Here is a 23,063-nt window from a genome sequence, read left to right on the forward strand (position 1 = left end):
TGGGAAAATCCATGTACATAAAACTTGTGCACATATAAGCTGATGCTTGAGAGTGGAACATGGGTATTATTTCATAGCAGAGTTTTTTTCTTTTAGATGGGACACTACAATCAAATTCTGTCTGTTATCACTGGTGGATGTAAAAGATCACATGGCATTATTGGAAGGAAGATATTCACTCCTGCACCCTGTTCAATACTTATTCTCCAACCGATGTCATTAAAAATAAAACTGCCTGGTTATCATCTCATTACTGTTGGTGGTTTGCAAGTTCCTTCTATGGAACTCACTGCTGCAAAAATTTCCAGCTGTCTCTAAGGAATGATTTTGGTGGATTCTTTTGATTTGATACCATTCAGCCTGAACTGTATAAACAGGAGTTACTGTTTTTTTTTGTTAGAATCAACTACTTCATACAATCAATTTACAGAAGACAGAAACAGTACCTCTCTTCCAACCTTAATTTCCAAACTAAATCTGCAATTACAGGTTGGCACACGACTGTAATTTCTCTAATCTTCCCAAAATCTCAAAGTAAGGAATGTTCCGCTTATCATAAAAACAAAGCACAACTCGTGTCAAGTCGCTAGAAGAGCCACAATGCAAAACTCACAAGGGCTTCAGCATAGCAGAAGGAATTCAGATAGCTTTGAGCTCATATTTCTCAGCTAAGAAGTCAATCTTTTAAGGTCTGGACAAAGTCGATACAAACTTTCCCATTAATGGAAAGGCGGAGAACCAAAAGGCATAGAGACAGATTTAAACAATGAGCAAAATAATCAATATAGATATGAAGAAAACATTTTTTTTTAAGCAGTGTGAGGTTATAGTCTGGAAGGCACTCCTGAAAGGGTGCTGGGGTTGATAGATACAGTCACAGTTATTCCATGGAATAAACATGGAATGGGAAAATAAATTACAGGAAAGAACTATGGAATGGGACAAGTTAAACTGCACTTGAAGAAAGTTGGCAACAATGCAAATGGTCACCTTCTGTGCTGTAACTAACCAGCCTATAACTCTATAACCTTTAATCTTTGGAATCTATTTATCAGTATACTTACTGAGGTGATTCTCTGAGATTCTGAATGTGTCTAGCTTTGAGCATTGCATCAGAAATGTGTCCAGAATGTTAGGAATGCAGTTTTGACTAAGATCTAGTAGATTAAGCTCAGTCAAACACAGTGAAGATACAATTGTCCTCATTTTATTTCTAAATTGGAGAGAAAAAAGAATCCAAATTAAATTCAAAGCAAGTTTCTGAATCTACAAAATAAAACACTAAGATATTAGTTCCATGTTAAACATTGACTACGGAATAAAAACCAGCAATTGACTGCCATGAATATCCATTTGGTTGGTGACTACCTTTTAGGGAAACAATACTTTTCTTAGTTCAGCCTATGTAATTCCAGACTCAATGTTACTCTATGTTAACCCAATGTTAAATCAGATCAAATCAATGATCTGAATTCAATCTCAAACAATTCTAGAAATTCTTAAAGTATGGATGGGGTGGAGGATTAGTCCACAATCATAAATTTTATTGCCTTCATGAATTTACTTCCATGATTTCCACTTCGGAATTTATTTGAAATAAATGTATTACATATTTTGATACTGGAGCCACATGGAATTCAGTGCTATCTCTGAAGGAGTACTTTTTTCTCATGATTGAGTTCATAATATGATCCCATTGACAGTGAAGGAAAACCTCTGACCTGAAAATCTTATACAAAACACAAGAGTTTTTTTTTATCTTATTCTATTACAAAACAGTATTTATTAATTCATTGAAGTTAGCTTAGGGCAGCTTAGATCTGGTTTATAATGGACAACTGGTTTACAATGTGGAATTATGCCAATAGCATGGGTTTACTTTGCACAATGTTTGAGGTTATCGCAAGGACTTTCAGTCTCAACCTCAGTTAAACCACCACTAGTTGTCTCTCTAGCATGAGTGCAGCCCTACAGTCTGGTAGGACATTGGTGACTTTACCTTTTTAAGGCTTAGATATTCTGTCAAGGCTACCATTTATTACCAATCCCTAATGGCCCAAACTAAGTGGCTTGTTAGATTATTTATATGGCTATTAACAGTCAACCACATTGATGCACATCTAAATGACACAGGCCAGACTAAGTCAAGTCTGCAGCTTTCTTTCGGAAAGAATATTGGTCAGCCAAATAGCTATGCACAAAAATCAGTTGTTGGCTTTTACTCAAAATTAAATAAATTAATTTTAAGTTCTCCAGCTATGGTAATGGATCTGAACTCATCTCTGATTCATTCCTTTTACATTTTTGCTATATAAATCGACCTGTATTCAATAATACAACAATATAGACATTGAAAATCAACAAATAAGGTTAATCTGAATTAGGCTAATATTGCCTGATTAATATTAGTTCTTTTAACCAATACAACATTGACTTGATTGCAACTGATTTACCAACACATCCATCTTCAAGGTTTTCTTCAGGCAGATGAAATTTTAGATACAGTTTCCAATTATTTTCAACATTGATTGAATTAGGAAATAACTTAAAATTGGTAGAATAGAGTACATTGGTTAGAAAGTAACTAAAACATAGTCAAAATGAAAAAAACTATGAAATAAAAATGAAAAAGAGAATAATGGAGAACAGAAGCATCACAGCTTGTGACATCAAGTCAGGCTATCCTGTGGTTAGTTTAGTGGAAACGGTCATTCAGCAAACGTTGGAAGCATATTTCTTCCAAACCACTTATTTTTAAACGGCCATTCTTGAATCACGACACTTATTGGATTATTGATCTGAATTAGGTAGTTAAGGTCTGAAGAGCAGACGTGAACAATTCATCAGTCAACTACTCCACATTAAAGGAGTCCTATCTTTCTATGTAACTTATTATCTTTCACTGAAGCATGAGGTAACAGATGGATCTAAATTACAGGTTATGCTCAGCAAATACAGAGTGAACTCAAACTGCAGAGATGTGCGAATGTAAAGCTTTTGTTTTTGAAAAATCTAAGTGGGAGGGATGATAATTTTGCTACATTCAGAAACAAACTTTGCAGAAAAGCTTAGAAAAGTCCATACAAGTTGTTAACAGCTTCCAAAATGCTGACAGCTCAAGCAATCTCATTCAACTGATAAAGCTCAATGTCTGAGACCACAGCTTCATGGCAATTAATCATGGGCATTCTTTTGTATGATTTCATGTTTTAGGATTATTGGTAGTGCTTTGGTTTCACATTTCATAGTTCAGTTTGTTGTCTGTCAAAAGTAAAATCCAAGGCCTCCCCCATGACACAGTGAGCTAGTTTCTATGCTTGCAGTTGGAAACAAAATTGTCATGACCTAACTTGCATATCTCACCAACATTCCATCAAATGTATTTATTGCCAAAAACAGTAAATATGACAAATGAGATGTAACATACCAAAATGCATTGAAAGTTTACACTTCAGGTTCCATCCAGAGCAAAACTGTGGCGTCAATAATTGAATGTAATATCAGTTAAATCTAACTTTACTGTATTGGGTCTTTTCAATTCTAACTTATCATATGCAGCAAGAAAACATATCAAATGCTTGAATTCCTTTGATTCCAGACAATACACAAAATCTTATAGGGCTTATTGGGTGGCAAATTACTATTCTTTCCACAGTGACAAAATACACTGAATTTCATGGCAATTAGTAAATGTGGCATTGCACATTCAGCTGAGTAAACTGCTATTTGGTTTGAACACTATGACATTACATTTATACTATATTAATTTAGTACTGTAATTTAGTATTTATTTTGATCATTTATTTGGAATGACAGTCTATAGTCAGTAGAGAATGTACTGTCAGCTTATTGAACTCCATTCAATAATTACACAAAACTGTTCTGGTTTTTTGTATCAATGCCTGGCTCTTCATCAAACACTACAGTTGTTTCTCATCATCACTCACACACCCCCATTAACTCATCTTCCTAGTCATCATCTGGGAAGCTAAACAGCTAATGAACATTTCACGAACATTATTAAGAACATGGTGGGATCTAACATCAATCTTGAGAGAATTTCAGAGTGCATCCTTCAACCCAACTTCATGCTTATGACACATTTTCACTCCTTTAGTGAATTCCAGAGCCACTTTCAAGTTATATCAAGCATATGTTTTGCTTTGTGAGTTGGCCTTTCACTTATAATTACATTGTTAGTGCTGGAGAGAAGTTAAGCATTTACTGTACTTAAATAACTAACAATCTTATTAGCAATAATCACAGTATGACTTAGCATACAGAATAATCTCTCTAAAAACTTACCCTTTAAGTAATAGTTCTTCTAATTTTTCTGTGGCTTTATCAAGAGACTCTGGAAAGGAGGAGAGTTGATTTTGAGACAAATTCAATTTTTTCAGGGTTGGGCACGTGGAGTTCAAGATTAGAGAATGGCCAATGTTGTTCCTGGAGATATCAAGAGACTTAATAGACTGCATTTCCAGTACACATGTTGGAAAAGTAGTGAACTTGTTATTGCTGATATCCAAATCTGTCAGACACCTGAGAATCTAAGAGTAAAAATATAACAGCATCATAATATAAAAATAATAAATCTTTCATCAAATCATAAATCCTGATCAGTTTTCTCCATTACACTGCATTAGAAGCATTTACAACTATGTCAGCATTTTGTACATTAACAAATGTGCTGATAAAATATTGACATGACAAAATGTGCCTAATGTGTTTCATGCTGTGTGAACACTATGCCACTTTCTAAACAAATCTGTTGCTTTCTTTAAGAAATTCTATAACCCAGCTCTCCAGCAAAACAGAACACAAACATTGGCATGCCAATTGCAAACCAAGACTGCACAACATCCACTGTTTCTGGTGCAGGTAGTGCACAAATTTTATGCAGTCGACTAATTCAAATTATTAAAGCAGGCAGCCAGAGCCAAGCATACTGTTGATTATTGCATGTCCAATTAGGATGGGTAAAATTGTGAGGCTAGTAAAAATCAGTTTGCATACCTCAGGCCAGACTGTACTCCTAAAGGGGAGTTAACTGAAACAGACACTAGAAACCATTCTACAAATGTTGGTAAAGGCAAAATCCCCATGCCCAAATCTGCACCACCAGCCTCACACACTTCTCAATGCACCACAAATCTTAATTGTGTGTAACTGTTACACTTCTTTTTCTCTTGCAGAAGGAGGAATTGCACAAACCCAGGCAGTAACACCTTACTAGCATGCTGATGGTAACAGGTAAGATGAACAATATTTTGCTGGAGAAGGTGCTCGCCACAATTAGGCTGTGGTCAAGTTATGGGACTAAAACTAGTGAAGAGGAAAAAATCTACATGGAGATAGTACAACACCAATTTAGAACACAGTTTCTCACAAAACTTTTCTTGCCATTTTTACCAGAATGTATTTGTAGCGGACACAATTTGGCACATGTGTAGATCCAACCATGATGCAGCACTTAATTGGCTCCCACTGCCACAAAGAGTACAATCTGAATATAACAGAGGAAAATCTCACTACTGCCATTAAAGGAGTGAATGCATAAGGGATACCTTAATCCAGTAATGTTCTCCAATTTATTACTGGCAGACCTGAGGCATCATCCAAGGAACAATGGTAGGGATTTTGCAATCAATCAAGGCAACAGCCAATTGAGATAAATCACCAACTAACCTGAAAGTACTTGATGATCTTTTAAATATTGCTAGTGAAGGTCATTCCTGCTGCTTCACACATGCTTAGTGGTGCAAGGCTAATAGAGGGCATTACTGGAGCAGTGAGTTCTGATATGGCAGTGCTGGCATGAAATTGAAATTATAGGACAACTTATCTCATAATCTGTCTACTTTTTCATAGTTCCAATGCATGGTCTTTGGATATCAATGCTTACATCAAAAGTATCCAATATCATCAGTACCAAAAGTGTGTACATGCTGGAGATGTTGTTTCAGAAATAAAATGGTAGTGGTGGGACTGAGAAAGGGAAATGAAGGAATGAGACTTTATTGTGTCTTCCTGTTACTTAAATCTTATAATGTTATTAAGACTACTATTTACTTTCATATCAAGTTATACTCAAGTATTCTAGATTTTACAATGGCTATCAATAGAACGTAACTCTCCTTCCTTCATTTCTCTTCTTGCTTTTTCCATGTTACATAGGTCATCAAAATGAACACAATCCTCAATGATTAAGATTGTCTGAAATGATAGGTTCTAATATCTATACATAAAAAACAAGTTCTTACGGTGCATAAGTGTTGCGAGAAACTTGTTAAGTTATTTTGACTTAAATCCAGCTTTTGTAGTTGTGCAAGGTATGGAGCAATACAACATGTGTGATTGATGGAATTTAGGTGCTCCAAGTCATTTGCAGAAAGATCCAAAGACCAGATGAATTCTGTCTCAGTAGCATGCTGCACCCAGTGGTCATTCACACTTCCAAATGAAGGTCTTGGCGGTGCACAGTCTAGGATAAAATATATCTCAACTTATAAATGTTGCCCCATTAGTTTCTTCACATTTAGATTTAGATTTTATTGTCACGTGTACTAAAGAACAGGGTACAAGAGTACAGTGTAAAGTGTACAATGTTGCCATACATGGCGCCATCTTAGGTACAAAGTACCTCGGTACAAAATCTTAATTACAGAAATAGAAAAATAGAGAAATAGGTAGGAACGTTTAGCACTGCAGTTCTTAACATAAAAGTAGAAAAATAAAGCAACTTAAGAGCTGTTCATGAATTTTCTGATATAACAGAAACATATGAACACGAGAGAAATTATTTGCAGTTCTGAAACCCCAAGTAATCCCCATTGTTTTTATGACTTGGAGATGGTGGTGTTGGACTGGGGTTACAAAATTAAAATCACACAACAGGTTTAGTTCAACAGGTTTATTTGGAAGTACTAGCTTTCAGAGTGCTGCTCCTTCATCAGGTGGTTGTGGAGTATAAGACAGAGAATTTATAGCAAAGGTTTACAGTGTGACGCATGTCATATTATATACAGAGGAAACTCGATTATCTGAATACCAATTATCTGAAAATTGGATTATCCGAAGGAGATCTCAAGGTCCCGATAGAAACATTACATCAAAGACGTGTTTCCAGCAGTGATCGCGTCTTTTGTTTATAGTGACTAAACAGGCACCATCTCCAAATGACTGACCTCCTGCCCTCTCTCTCCCCCCACACTTTCCCTGGAATTCTACACAGGCGTGTACCCTAACCCCACCCCCCCCCCCTTCCCCAGGAATAATCTCTCCAACATTGTCCTGTACAGGGCAAAGGTGGAACTTGTCAAAAGTTTGCAGCAAAAACTTGTGTGTGTGGCTGTGTGCATGCACGCTATTTGGAGACTTAACCCACAAAGGCAGCTGCAGCAGCAGCAGTCTCTATGTTGGTGTATAGTGCGGCTGCGGTGGGGATGGCTGTGTTGGGGGCAGGGGTTCACACACTTTGTGCTGGGAACAGGGGCGGGTTGGACTGGGTTTGGGGGCAGGGTTGGACCAGGTTTGGTGGTAGGGTTGGACCGGGATGGGAGCGGGGGAGAGGGGGAGGAAACAAGGTTGGACCGGATTTGGGGGAGCGGTGCTGGATGGGGCTGGGGATGGTCCTGAGGTCAGGGCCTTGCGAGCTGTGTGCTTCTGCAGTCTCCTGAATAGGGAGCAGACTTTAAAACTCCAAACCCCAGAAGAAAGGCATTTAATAGATTTTCCGAATATTCAACAATCCAAACGAAATAGTGCCCGCCCATCACATTCGGATAATCGAGTTTCCACTGTATTGAGAAAGACCTGGATTGTTGGTTAAGTCTCTCATCTTTTAGAATGACCATGTTAGTTTCAGTTCTTTCATATGTAAATCTTAGAACTTTTTTTAAAAATATACATTCATAAGTGAACTTTAACAATAGGTGCCATGTCAGCTCAAATAATGCATTGAAGGTGTGAGATGCCCTGTGTGAGGCTGTCTGTGTCCCAATGGTCAGACTGATTCAAATCTAACAAATGGATTTACAGAACCTTGCATGGATTCATGCAGTTTTTGGGCAAACACAAATTCACCCCAAAAACTTGTCTGTGTGTATGCATGTGCGTGGGCAACATGAACCCAAGATCCCAGTGGAGGCCATCCTCATGGGTACTGAACTTGGCTATCAACCTCTGCTTGGTCACTTTGCCTGTCCCGAAGTCTGTAAGGGTGAGTGAAAGGGGGGAAAGAGATAGGGGGAAGAGACGGGAGGGTGGGGGAGAAGAGACGGGGGGGGGGGGGGTCGGGGTCGGGAGAAGAGACCGGTGGGGGGGAAGAGACGGGGGGGGGGGGCAAGAGATGGGGGGGGAAAGAGATCGGGGGGGAAAGAGATCGGGGTGAAAGAGATCAGGGGGGAAAGAGATCGGGGGGGAAGAGACGGGGAGAAGAGACGGGGGAGCGGGGAAAGAGACGGACGGGAAGAGACGGGGGAAAAGAGACGAGGGAAAAGAGATGGGGGAAAGAGATGGGGGAAAAGAGACAGGGGGAAAAGAGATGGGGGAAAGAGACGGGGGAAAGAGACGGGGGAAAAGAGACGGGGGGAAAAAAGACAGGGGGAAAGAGACAGGGGAAAAGAGACGGGGGAAAAGAGACGGGGGAAGAGACGGGGGGAAGAGACGGGGGGAAGAGATGGGGGGAAGAGACGGGGGGAAGAGACGGGGGGAAGAGTGGGGAAGGGGGGGGAGAGGGGAAGAGAGAGAGAGAGAGAGAGAGAGTTCAAGGCTGGGGGGAGAGAGAGAGAGAGACAGAAAAAAGAAAGACAAAGAAAAGAGAGGGAGAGAAAAAAAGAGGGATGAAAAAAAGGGAGAGAAAAAAGAGTGGGAGAGTAATGCAGTGAGGTCACATGTAGTGCTCTCCCAGTTGGAGAACATTTTAGCAGTTCAGGACATTCAACTTCGGACCTTCGGGTGACCACCCTCCAAGACGGACTTCAGGACAGACAAAGTGGCTGAACAGAGGCCAATACCAAATTCAGTACCAATTGGGATGGCCTCAGTTGGGACCTTGGGTTCATGTTGCACCACACACACACAACCCTACAGACACATAACTCACACAAACTCTCTCTCATACACAAGTTCTCTCTCTCTCTCTCTCTCATACACTCCCCCATTCACATCCAAAGCATAAGCAGCTTAGATACTTTCAAAAGCAAGTCAACACAGATAGATTGAAGGGATTCATAGAGGAGTTGAAAGAGTTATTCCAGAGATAAATGATCAAGGTTTTCGAATCATGAGGAACATGTATAATATAAAATTGATCTATGTTATTTAACTGAACTAAGACCACTGAATTAAAAGACAAAGTCTTGTTTCAAAATGGTGCCAAGTTTGTGGGAGAGCAGCTGATATGACTCGGGTAGAGAGAAACTACATCACGATAAATATTTAAGTAGGTGGAGATGGTAGGGGTTTATAGTGAAAAGGAAAATCTAGGAAAACATTTTTCTCAAAGAAATGATCAAACATTTGGATTGTATCTCTGGTGAAGGCAATGGAAGCAAAAGTGTTGAAATAACTTCTCGAACAGTCAATATACCAATACTTATAATGAAGACTGGAGGTTCTTTCAAAATAATGAATTTGATATCTGCTGATTTGGAATGGCTTCACATAGTGTAAATAAATGATCAGACTAGTAATTTTCATTACCTGGTTTATGAACTATATGAGAAATAGATCTCTGCCTTGGGTTAACTGCAGGCTCAACATCGTCAAGTGCACTCTGTCAGTAAAGTAAATTAATTTTAAAAAAGGATCACAACATTTGAAGAAATTCTATTTAAACCATAAATATGAATATTTTAAAATCACACAATTATATTTCTTTTTCTGCATAAAACTTCTACTGCAAAATTTGAGAGAGCCCAGTAGTTATAAAGGATTGTGATCATTAAGATCAATATTGAATTCAGGAGAAATTTATTTGCTCAAAGTCAAGTCAAATCACTTTGATACCTTTAAGGCAAAACTAGATAAGCACACGAGAGAAAGGATTAAAGGGATATGCTGTTCAATTTAAATAAAGAGTGGTAGGTGGAGGCTCATTTAGAAAATAGACAGTTGGGCCAAACAGTCTATTTCTGTGCTTTATAGTCTACAGAACTATGATTGAACCAGAAGATGTTTTGCCATATTACACAATATAAGTGCAAGAATTATAATGTAACTGAAGTATGTATATCTCTACTGAAGCATTCAAATTAAAACCTACCATTTCTTTCATAAAGCATGTCCAAAAATATTTGGAGATCGACTCCAGCAGGAGTTAGCCCTTATTTCAAGAGAGTTAGAGTATAAGAGTTGAAAATCTTAATGTGAGTGGCTTTGAGGGGCCTTTGCAAGTGATAGTGTTCCCATGAATCTGGTGCCCTTGCCCTTCTAGATGGAAATGATCATTGTTTAGAAGGTACTCTCCAAGGATCCTTAGTGAGTTTCTGCAGTGTATCTCACTGCTGCTGCTGAGTCAGTGGTGGAGGGAATGGAAGCTTGTGAACATGGTCCCTATCAAGCAGGCTGCTTTGCTCTGAATGGTGTCAAGATTTTTGAATTTTGTCAGAGCTGCACCCATCCAGGCAAGTGGAGAGTACTCCACCACACTTCTCTCTTGTGCCTTATTGATGGTGAACAGGATGGGGAGTCAGGAGGGGAGTTATTCGCTGCAGTATTCCTAGCCTCTGATTTGCTTTTGTAGCCACTGTATTCATTTATTTTTTGTTTTAATTCTTTTTTTCATTCAGTCACAGGATGTAGGTGTCGTTGCATAGGCCAACATTCTTTGTATATTCCTAATTGCCCAGAAGTCAATGGTAAATCTAGTTGAGTTTCTGGTTATTTATAGTGGGGGGTATTCAGTGAATGGTAACACCATCAGAGGTCGAGGCATGTTGGTTAGTTGGTCTCTTACTGGAGATGGTTATTGCTTGGCATTTGTGTGCCGTAAATGATACTTGCCACTTGTCAACCCAAGCCTAGAAATTGTTTGCGTCTTGCTCCATTTGAACATGGACTGCTTCAGGAGTTGCGAATGGTGTTGAACATTTTGCCATCATTGGCAAACATCCCCACCTCTGACTTCATGATGGAGGGAAGCAGATGAATATATTTTAAGTTAGAGATTGATAAATTTATGATTTCCAGTGGCATGCAAGGTTATGATGATGGGGTGAATAAAAGCCCTGAAGTGTTTGATCAGCCATGAGATCATATTAAATGGACTAGGAGGAAATGAGGACTGCAGGTCCTCAGATTGCAGGACTGCAGGAAAAGCACAGCAGGTTAGGCAGCATCTGAGGAGCAGGAGAGTCGACATTTCGAATATAAGCCCTTCAACAGGAATGGCATATTAAATGGCAGGATAGGCTTAATGGGCTTAAAAGCTTATTATTGTTCCAATGTTCCTATACTTATAAATTAAACTTGTCCAGATTCAGTTCCTTCCTTTATTCATTTGAATTTGTTTCTTAAAGATTAGAAATTATTTCAAATCTTTAAATTGTTTGACATTTTGAAAAATATGGACATTTCAAATTTAAATTTTTGGTGTAGGACGAGTGTTTTCTGTTGTGGAATGTGAATTGTTTCACACTAACCAGCAATTGCCAATAATCAACTAGAAGCAAGTTAGAAACCAACAGAGATAGGTAATCTGACCACTACAATCTTTTTTAAAAATAAAGACATAGCAGTTCAAGTATTCAGTAGCACTTTGCATTGACTGTCTACATCATTTAATTAACGTACTAACGAACGGTAGCATCTCAAATTAATTGCAGGTTCACTGTAATCGCCAACATCCAAGTAATTGTTTGGATTTTGAATAATAACAAAATTCCCTAAAATTAAAAGAGAAAAACAAAAGTTAATGAGAAAATGGAAATACACAGAAATTGTTTTGTCGCACACAATCAACGCAATCCATCTAACCACAATTTAAATATAGAAATGTATAACCCAGTTGTGGAAAGAAAGGTTGAAAATAATTGCATTTCCCTGCTTAGCTGCACAGTTTACTTTCATATAAACTAATTTAGGCGACAAAATTGGAAAGTTTTAGTTCTTTCATAAACATCATCTCACTGTTAGTTTGGTTTACACACACAGGCCTGCAAACCTCTCCTAATCATCATCATCACCTTATATTTCAGTCATCAACAAATAACTGACATTCCCCAAATGCAATGCAGAAGAGAACTACAGGTGTATTACTAAATTTTGAATTTAATTTCTACTACGGAACCATGCATCAAACTTCACTGCAAGAAATAAATACGTACACAGAACATTTGTCCTTTTAAAAAGTACAAATAAAACAGCTGTAATTTGTCACTGGAATTATGCAAGCCACAGCTTAAGTCATGTGCAAAGTAACTTTCTGCATTTATAATAAGCAAGTGAATACTATCATCCTAACTTATCATTTGATAATACCTAAAATAAATGAATGATAAAATGAAAGGAAGGCAACAAAGTTGTTTGAATATTTATCAGAATCAAACCTTCATTCTCCAAGTCATCAAAAAGGCTACTTTCTTCTGTATCAATTGCTGACACATCCGACAATGCAGTGCAATCATTGCTCTTATTTAATGCTGCCTCAGAGTAGCTCAATCCAAAATTTGTACTTGAACTCTGCACCACTGATGACAACAATTCGGCCCCATCCTTTGATAAAAGCTTGGCCAAGGAGACACCTGTGGCTATTCAGCAAGAAAGTAATCACTGTTAATGCACCTGTTGTAAACAAAACTATACAAAATCTGTCGAGCAATAGAAATTTATATGCAGAGGAACATGTTGCCAAGTATCTCAGGGTGGTAAATTAGCACTTATAGTGAGAAGTTATACTGTCGCAAACATATTTTCTACTTCAAAAATGCCTCACTGCAGTACGGGACACATAGCTCTGCCTCCAGAAGTAAAGCAGCTGGAGATAAAACAGGCTCTAGGAAATTCCTCCAAGAATCTTGCTGTGAGCTGGCAAAGGGGGAAAACAGTGCATGGCTGAAGGCAGGAGGGCATGGAGCAACATTTACTCTATTTTTTCATGCTGATGCATGGGCCCGAATTCTACTTACGGAAGCTGTGCATTGGCACACCTGTCTGCGAGCATGGTGCTTCCCAGCGGCTGCACAACCATGCAGCTTAGAGGGAATGTTGGTGTGGAAGGAGGAAAAATTATTAATGTAAATTGGTGGAAAAAATGAACACTAGAGAATTAGAGGCATGCCTTCAAAGAGTTTGATTGCATAGGGGGGAAGACAGGACACCTTGTTTTAAATTTTACTAGCTGCAGAAAGATTAGGTTAACGTTCCACTGTGAAAATTAGTGAAGAGGTGTGAGTGCATGAACAAGTGGGGAGGAGAATATTTGAGAAGTGATAGATTTAACCGAGCAAAATACTCAAATAGGTTGAGAGTGTAGTTTGGTGCTTGGTAGGGGTAGGTAGATAAGTTTACTCATGAGAGGTAGTCACAAGGAGTTTAATGGGGGTGGAAGAAAATATTTGCCTTGTCAGTACAAATGACTAGGAATTACACTAGATTTAGTTGCCCAGGAGTTACACTGGATTTTATTTGTCTAACATTTCCTGTGTAACTATTCAGGCGAATAAATTGGAACTGTCCAAACTCTCTGACTCCTGGGGAGAAAGGGAATTGTCCAGTGGAAGTCCATACTTCCCAGGCAATTCCCATGTGACCAGCTTATTAACACATACTTAGGTCTGATTAGATTTGATTCGATTCCCTACAGTATGGAAACAGGCCATTCGGCCCAACAAGTCCACACTGACCCTCTGAAGCGTAACGCACCCAGACCCATTCCCCTACATTTACCCCTGACTAATGCGCCTAACACTATGGACAATTTAGCATGGCCACTTCACCTGACCTACACATCTTTGGATTGTGGGAGGAATCCAGAGCACCAGGAGGAAACTCACACAGACGCGGGGAGAATGTGCAAACTTCACACAGACAATCACCCAAGGATGGAATCAAACCCGGGTTCTTGGCACTGTGAGGCAGCAGTGCTAACCGTGCCGCTCTAAAAATATATAACAGGTCCATACATCCACAATTCCATTTAAAACTGTAACAACTTTAACTATTAAACCTATTAACATACTTACACAGCTGTTGCTTTGACATGGGAGATGTCTCATTGGGAAACAATGGATGTAACCAAGTTGCTTCAATCCTGCCCATATGAAGTCCACCCAGACAAATGGCCTTATTGTTTTGGTCCAATCCAAGCTTTCTTAGAAGCAAGCTTATGATTCTCTCATCACTCATCTTAATGCTGACTTCTAAAGCTTTCCGAATATCTTGCTCACGTGCTCCATGGTTAAGCAAAAGTTCCACTAACAATGGGTTACTGCTTTGTGTACAAGCCTATGAAAACCATTAAGAAATTGTTAACAATTAAGTACCATTAAGTTAACCAAGTAAAATTGCAGTGCGTAGTTTTTATTCTTCTCAGAGTTCAAAAAGCACAGTGACACTTTTGCTCAAATTATAGGGGACATTTTGACATGCAGATACTGGGTTTAGGCACAGATTACATGCAGGACTTGGGTTAAAGCTGGCAAAAGCCCAACAATTGGTTCAAACATACAGACTACTACAAACAACTCAGGCTGGTATTCAACTAACAAATACTAATTGTGCAATTTGAATGATAATGCAACTCATTCAACTTGATCATCTATGGGTTTCCTTGGGGCTTTTGTAGCACATTGTGAGTTCTGACCTAACTCTGAGCCATAAGTCCTGGGTTCAAATCCTATCTGCTCCAGAAGTATGTGTTAACATTTGTAAACAGGTTGGTTAGAACATATCTAGAGATCACTAATGACAAATGTGCTAATGAAAATAGAACCAACTGGTACCAAAAATAATTCTTTCCAAGGGTTTCCTACACTTCCTGAACCATGTTATTTAAATCAAGTCAAGAACACCATAGCAAATGAAAGGGCTGATTAAACTTTGAACGTACAACAACAAATTCTCAGAACTCAGCTGCTTTTTGTTAGGAAACTTACTAGCAGGAAAGGGATAGCAAGGGTACTTTCTCCCAACCCCCACCCTCCTCCAGCTTATCTCTCCACGCTTCAGGCTCTCTGCCTTTATTCCTGATGAAGGGCTTTTGCCTGAAACGTCGATTTCGCTGCACTTTGGATGCTGCCTGAACTGTTGTGCTCTTCCAGCACCACTAATCCAGAATCTGGTTTCCAGCATCTGCAGTCATTGTTTTTACCTCCTATCAGAATGACTTCCTGAGTGTGCAAGACCCGGGATCCAACTGGTCCCACTCATAATACTTGGAAAATTTCTTTCCTCAGGCTTGCAAATGACAGTCAATAGGAAATCTGACAGTTTCCATAGTTATAAAGGGAAAGGAATAGCACATTCAGAGGACAATGCCTGGCCAGTGCTAAATGCAGGTACTCTGGAAAGAATAGTTTGTGTTTCAAACATACATGAGAAAAGCAACAGTAAAACTTCACATGCTTATATTTTCAAGTATGGTCAATATTAACAATTCTCATCAAGACATTTTATCACAGCAGTGAAAGGTGCAACACCACGCTTGTAAAACCTCATTCTATACAAGGAACCAAGAATTCAAGGACTGCAGATCAATAAGGATGGCGAGAAGCTACTGTGCAACTTGTACCTGGTTACTTTCCCCCTGACAACCCAAATTAATTTTCTGGACTCTGTTTGCCATTTTAGGTTACTATACACTTGACAGCAAGGGCAAAGAACTTACTTCAAGGCAACAACAGATGAGTGGAACAGTTAAAATAAATAGACAATGGTAACCTAGCTGAGTTAATGGTCTCATTTGGGTGCTCATTCTTGGAATAATGCATCACAGTGGGACAAGTCCAGTCTTCACCACCTGCCTTGAAGCAAAACAAATTGTGGGGAGTGTTGATAGAAAAGTACAAGACTACCATCGGTTTAAGTAAACTAGATAAAGAAAAACGGTTTCCATTCATCAATGGAACAAGAACTTGCAGACAGAGATTTAATGTTTTATGCCAGAGAGACAGAGTGAATGAGAGGAAAATTTTTCTTTAAACACAGTAAGTTGTAGTGATCAGGACCTCACATAATGAAGATCAATGAGGGTGGTGGAAGTGGTAATGATAAATTATTTTAAATGGAAACTTCAGAGAGTTAAGCAGCAAGGTTATAAAGGATTATTGGAACACAGTATATAAATATTCCAAAAAAAGTCATCTTCCAACCAATAGCTATTCAATATAAATGGAAGAAAGTTAGTCACTTCTGCAAACTCATGATTTGATTCAGAAAATCAAACTGTTCAACAGACTGACTCACTGAAGGCAAAATAAATTCTATGGTATATGTGCCAACACAGCTGAACAGTTCTCTTATCTCCAGATGAGGACCTTGAATTCTTCGTTGAACAATTAATTCAAGAAAGAAAATGGTGCAGTTCTCAGGACAGCAACATCACCATAGCGATTTCAATTCCAAGCTAGAAGTTCTCATGTACAATGTACTGTTGATCTGAATGACATCACAAAACATAGCAGGCATATGCCATCTATAGACAGCAGGGATCAAGTGAATCCTTAGAAGAGTATAAAGACAGTAGGAGTACACTTAAGAGGGAAATCAGGAGGGCAAAAAGGGGATAGGAGAAGGCTTTGGCAAATAGAGTTAAGGAGAATCCAAAGGGACTCTACAAATACATTAAGGATAAAAGAGTAACTAGGACATGATAGGACCCCTTAAAGATCAGCAAGGCTGCCTATGCATGGAGCCACAGGAGAAGGCGGAGATTAAAAAATATGGAGTATTTTGCATCAGTGTTTACTGTGAAGAAGGATATCAAAGATAGAAAATGTGAGGAAATAAATAGTGACATCTTGAAAAAGGTTCATATTACAAAGTTAGGAGTCTTAAAATGCATAAAGGTGGATAAATCCCCAGGACCTGATCAGGTGTACCCAAGAACTTCATGGGAAGCTAGGGAGGTGATTGCTGGGCCCCATGCTGAGATATTTGTATCATCAATTGTCACAGGTTGCTCATTGGTTAGCACTGCTGTCTGACAGCACCAGGGACTCGGGTTCATTTCCATCGGGTGACTGTTTGTGTGGAGTTTGCACATTCTCCCTGTGTCTGCATGGGTTTCCTCCAGGTGCTCCAATTTCCCCCCACAATCCAAAGATCTGCAGGTTAGGTGAACTGATCATGCTAAATTGCCCAGAGTGTTCAGGGATTCTTCGTGGCACATCCCTGTACTACTTAAAGGGCACTTCTGCACCTCAGTGTTGCATCTGTTGTATTATAATGCTACAGCAACTTGATGCTCAGCAACATGAATCTGGCTTATGAACTTGACCAGGCTACATCTCCAGGCTTTTCACTTGCTCTCATAATGCTCAATTGATCTGAGCCTACTTAGATACTTACAGTTTCCTGGACTGGCATTGGCTTATAGCACTTTGCTCCTAAGCCAAAGATACTAGGTTCATGTTACTGCTGCATTGCCTTCTTGTTTTAAACACAGTCACAAAGCCAGGAAGCTTGTCATTGTTGTCAGCAGGCCTCAATCTATGGGTATAGGGAGATAACCTTCACTCAGGGGTTCCCAGCCCAGTAAATCAAGGGCAGTCTCCAATACAATGTGGTCTAAGAGCAGTGGCCCCAAAACAGATCCTTGCAGTACATGACTACTAATTGAACTCCAGGATGAACAGTTTCCACCCCTGTCTTCTTTCAGCTAGCCAATTTCTGATCCAAACTATGAAATCCTCCTTAATCCCATTCATCCGTATTTTGTGCAAGAGCCTACCATGGGGAATCTTATCAAATGCTTTACTGAAATCCATATACATCACCTCAGCCACTTTACCATCATCCACCTGTTTGGTCACCTTCTCAAAGAACTCAATAAGGTTTTAGGTCGTGCCTCACAAATCTTATTAGTCCTTTGAGAAGGTGACCAAACACAGTGGATGAGGATAAAGTGGTTGATGTGTGTATATGGATTTCAATAAAGCATTTGATAAGATTCCCCATGGTAAACTCTTGCAGAAAATACAGAGGCATGGGATTGAAGGTGATTTAGCAGTTTGGATCAGAAATTGGCTAGATGAAAGAAGACAGGGTGGTGGTGAATGGGAAATGTTCATCCTGGAGCTCAGTTACTAATGGTGTATCACAAGGATCTGTTTTGGGGCCACTGCTGTTTGCCATTTTTAAAAATGACCTGGATGAGGGAGTAGTAGGATGAGTTAGTTTGCAGATGACACTAAGGTTGGTGGAGTTGTGGACAGTGTGGAAGAATGTTGCGGATTACAGTGGGCCATATATAAGCTGCAGTGCTGGGCTGAGAGGTAGCAAATGGAGTTTAATGTGGAAAAGTGCAAGGTTTTGGAAGGCGTAATAGGAATACTTGGCTAATACTAATACTTGGCTAATGGTAAAATTCTTGGTAGTGTGGATGAGCAGAGAGATCTCAGTGTCCATGTATACGCATTCCTGAACGTTGCCACCCAGGTTGATGGGGTTGTTAAGTAGGTATACGGTGTGTAAGCTTTTATGAGTAAAAGGATTGAGTTTCGGAGCCATGAGGTCATGTTGCAGCTATACAAAACTCTGATGCGGCCATCCTTGGAGTTTTGCACACATTTCTGGTCACCGCATTATAGGAAGGAGGTGGGAGCATTGGAAAGGGTGCAGAGGAGATTTGCCAGGATGTTGGCTGATATGGAGGAAACAATTTATGAGGAAAAGCTGAGGGACTTGAGGCTGTTTTTGTTAGAGAGAAGAAGGTTGAGAGTTGACTTAATAGAGACATACAAGATGATCAGAAGTTTAGATAGGGTAGACAGAGCCTTTTTCCTAGGCTAGCACAAGGGGATATAGTTTTAAATTGAGGAATGACAGATATAGGACAGATGTTAGAGGTAGTTCCTTTATTCAGAGAGTAGTAAGGATGTGGAATGCCCAGCCTGCAACAGTAACCACTGCGTCCAAATTAATACACCCCCAGCACCGTACAGCCTGGTTCTACCTGCTCCCCAAGATCCACAAGCCCAACTACCCGGGCCGACCTATCGCCTCAGCATGCTCCTGCCCCATCAAACTCATCTCGCTCTACCTCAACTCCATCCTCTCCCCCTTAATTCAGGTATTTCCCACCTACATCCTCAATACTAACTACACCCTCCATCTCTTCAGCAACTTTCATTTCTCTGGCTGCAGCGCTTTATCTTCACTATGGACATGCAGTCCTTATATACGCCCATACCTGACAAAAGATGGCCTCTAGGCCTTCCGCTTCTTCCTCTCCAACAGACCCATCCAGACCCCTATACTAATACTCTCCTTGCTGAACTGGTCCTCACCCTCAGTAACTTTTCCTTTCACTCCTCCCTTCCTTCCAAATCAAGGAGTGGCCATGGATACCTGATGGGTCCCAGCTGCGCCTGCCTCTTTGTTGGTTATATCGAACAGTCCCTCTAAGTACCTACACAGGTATTGTACCCCAGGTCTTCCGCTGTTACATCAATGACTGCATCAGTGTAGCGTCCTGCAGCCAGGCTGAACTGGAGCAGTTCATCAACTTCGTAAACAAGTTCCGCCCTGCCCTCAAATTCACTTGGTCTATCTCAGACACCTCCCTCCCCTTTCTTGATCTCTCCATTTCCATCTCTGGTGACAGTCTCTAGACAGATGTTTACTACAAACCCACAGACTCCCAAAACTACTTGGACTACACCTCCTCTTACCTAGAATCCTGCAAGATCTTCATCCCATTCTCCCAATTCTTCCATCTCTGTGCATCTGTGTGGATGAGGAGACATTCCATTCACGAGCATCCCAGATGTCCACCTATTTTGAACAACGTGCTTTTCCTCCCTCCGTCTTCCAGACAGCCTTGTGCTACACCACCTCTATTCCCTGTTCCACTGCTCTAAACACCCCCCCATGTAATAAACAGAGTTGCCCTTGTCCTCACCTACCACCCCACCAGTCTCTGCATCCAACACATTATCCTTAAACATTTCCACCAACTCCAACTAGACCCCACCACCAAGAACATCTTCCCCATTCCTCCCCACCCTCTCTGTTTTTCGCAAGAACTGTTCCCTTTGACACTCCTTGTGTTTGCACCACTCTCCCCACCGACCTCCTCACCCCTCACCCCCCTCCCCCACCCCCAGAATCTTCCCCTATAACTGGAAAAGATGCAAAACCTGCCAGTACACCATGACCCTCACCTCCATCCAGGTGAGAGAGGGGTTCATCTGGCTCCTTTCCAAACTAGTTTACTGCACCCGGTGCTCCCGATATGGTCTTCGCTGCATCAGGGAGACCGAATTGTGGAGAACTTAGGGAACTGTTCAGTGAGCATCGCAGCTGGGCTCGCAGGGATTGACTGAACCTCCCAGTCACCTCCGATTTCAATTTCCTCAACCGCTCCCCTTCCGACATGACCATCAATTGCCACAACAAACCACACTGCAAATTGGAGGAACACCACCTCATCTTCCACCTAGGCAGCCTACAGCCCGGAGGACTCAACACTGTACTCCAATTTCAAATAACGTCCCTTCCCATCCTCTGACTCCCTTTCCAGCCCCACTCCATCCTTGCTACCAACCGGATTCATTCCTCCCATTGACCAACTAGGTCGTACCCACTACCTGTCTTCACCTATCCCTACTTGACCACCCTGCGTCTACCTCCCCCTTTATCTGCAGCTCCCCACACACCCACCTCAGGTCCTGAAGAAGGATTACACCCAAAATGTCAACCTCCTGATGCTGTCTGGCCCGCTGTGTTCTTCCAGCCTCTCACCTGTCTACTTTGGATTCCAGCATCTGCAGTTTTATGACTCTTGCCAACTTTCAGGGAATTTTAAATGGTCATTGGATAAACATTTGGATGATCATGGAATAGTATAGGTTAGATGGGCTTCAGATTGGTTTCACAGACCAGTGCAACACTGAGGGCTGAAAGGTCAGTACTGCGTTGTAATTTTCTATGTTCTACATTCTAAGATGTTAGAAGCCAAATGTCTGGCCTCCAAAGATAGTGTGGGCAAAAGGAATATCTTTTGTCAGATATCCACAGAGTGGTGTGTTGTCCTTGGAATGGTGAATGGTAAGATGGGATAAAAATCAAATGAGAGATGCCATAGGGGCGAAATAGATAATCAATGAATAGATAATCAATGATATCTTACCATTAGTAAGATAGGACAAGAAAACTTATGAAGCTTCATGGCAACAAAGCATCCAAAAGACTCAACACTACTTTAAATTAGCCATAAGAAGTCCTAAGATTCAGCTTGTTATATCTAGTTAGTAGTAAGTTGCTGATCTGAAGCTTGAAGCACTGGGAAATAGGAAGAAAACTGACTGAGAAATGTGGCATTTAAATACAATTCTAACAGCAAAATGCACAGAGCAAAGAACTGAGGAAGTAGTACTGAATGTGGTAAGAGAACAAGAGAGGAGAACTTCCATATAATATCAAAACAAAAGGATATCAAATTACATGTTAGCCATGCAGAAGAGTTGGATTACCATCAGAAGTACTAATGGATGAAAAACAAGGGGATGACAATGAAGCAAGCAGAGAGACAATATTGAAGAGTGGCTTAACAAGGTCATCTCCTGTTGCTAGAATTGGAATGTTTGGAAGTCCACAGTCACCTATGTTAGCCAGGATTGCCTTAGACAGTGAAGAACTAGTGGAAAAATGCTTTCTTACAATACTTTTGCTGTAAGTTTAACTCTTACAATTTAGAGATTCCCAAAATCAGATCTGGATTGATGTCACTGTTGGTGCTTTAGATTGGACCTTCATAATAATGACAACTGGCAACAGCAAACTGATTGGATAAGGCAGTAGGGTCGACATTGAGGCAAGTGATTGAAGGTAGGTTTACACAGTACCTTGTTGGACCTGGAGAAAAGACTTTTGTTCCTTATGACCCATGGCAATGCTATACAGGCACTAAACTTTAACACTTCTAAACCTTTTTTCCTGTTAGGTTCACCAAAACCCAGGGAATTCTAGCTATCAGAAGTTGGAAATAGAAACAAAAGGCATTAAACCAGAGGTATCCAATTTCCTTAAAAAGATTTCAAACATTGAATTGTCTACCAAAAGGAGATTAATCACCATTAAAACCAAAATGGTCAATAATTGAGGCAGATTGGATTTAGATCTCAAATTTTTACCATTTTAACTTCCCATTCAGTTCAAACTCATCCATTTTTTAAGAGATAAAATTATGCACAAACTACTTCATAGGGCCCATATAGCTCCGGCTCGACTGGCAAAATTTAAGGCAGGAGCATCTCCAATGTGTCCTAAATGCAAAATAGAGGTGGGTACTCTTGTACATTGTCTGTGGACTTGTCAGAAAATCCCAGATACTGGACTAAAGTGGCAAATACCCTGACAGAAATTTTAGGAACGGAAATTAGGGTGGACCCTGTATCTCTCCTTTTGGGCTTTTTGAACCTCTCATCTCTGGATATGCATGGGAAGAGACTATTTTCTATTCTCTCTTTCTGTGCAAGGAAAAATATTTTGGTGAACTGGGTGGCTGAGGGCCCCCCTGGACTTTCAAATTGGCACAGATTAATTATGGAATATATCCCCCTTGACTTCCTCACAAATATGGTGCACCGAAAGACTGAATTATTTTATAAAATATGGCAGCCCTTTTTGAATTATATAAATGCAGATATTTCGGCTATCCTAACAAGGGCTTTTATTTAGTGAAGATTTCAGACCGGGCTGCTCCGGGGCCCCTTGGGAGAGGAATCCTGCGCCAATACGGGTTTTATTATATTTGATGTTTATACATTCCGAGCATGTAAGAGACTTAGGTATACACTCTGGTTAGTTATAGGTTAGATTAGTAGAAAGTTGAGTTTTTTTTTCTTTCGTTTTTCGTTTCTTTTTTTTTCTTTTTTTGTTTTCTTTCTTTCTCTTTT

General features: G+C 40.1%; 1 protein-coding gene across 1 annotated transcript in view; it reads right to left on the reverse strand.

Annotated features, from left to right (window-relative positions):
- Positions 1 to 23,063, reverse strand: part of lrrk2 (leucine-rich repeat kinase 2) — a 140,690-nt gene that overhangs the window by 67,388 nt on the left and 50,239 nt on the right. The window contains exons 16-22 of the mRNA XM_060842940.1: positions 14,187 to 14,448; positions 12,552 to 12,752; positions 11,797 to 11,888; positions 9,706 to 9,778; positions 6,264 to 6,484; positions 4,306 to 4,550; positions 1,065 to 1,213 (exon numbers count right to left, since the gene is read on the reverse strand). Coding sequence (XP_060698923.1) covers positions 1,065 to 1,213; positions 4,306 to 4,550; positions 6,264 to 6,484; positions 9,706 to 9,778; positions 11,797 to 11,888; positions 12,552 to 12,752; positions 14,187 to 14,448 — 1,243 coding nt within the window. The remainder of the gene's footprint in view (positions 1 to 1,064; positions 1,214 to 4,305; positions 4,551 to 6,263; positions 6,485 to 9,705; positions 9,779 to 11,796; positions 11,889 to 12,551; positions 12,753 to 14,186; positions 14,449 to 23,063) is intronic.

Source organism: Hemiscyllium ocellatum, chromosome 23 (genome assembly GCF_020745735.1).
Source record: "Hemiscyllium ocellatum isolate sHemOce1 chromosome 23, sHemOce1.pat.X.cur, whole genome shotgun sequence".
In the NCBI taxonomy this organism is placed as follows: Eukaryota; Metazoa; Chordata; class Chondrichthyes; order Orectolobiformes; family Hemiscylliidae; genus Hemiscyllium; species Hemiscyllium ocellatum.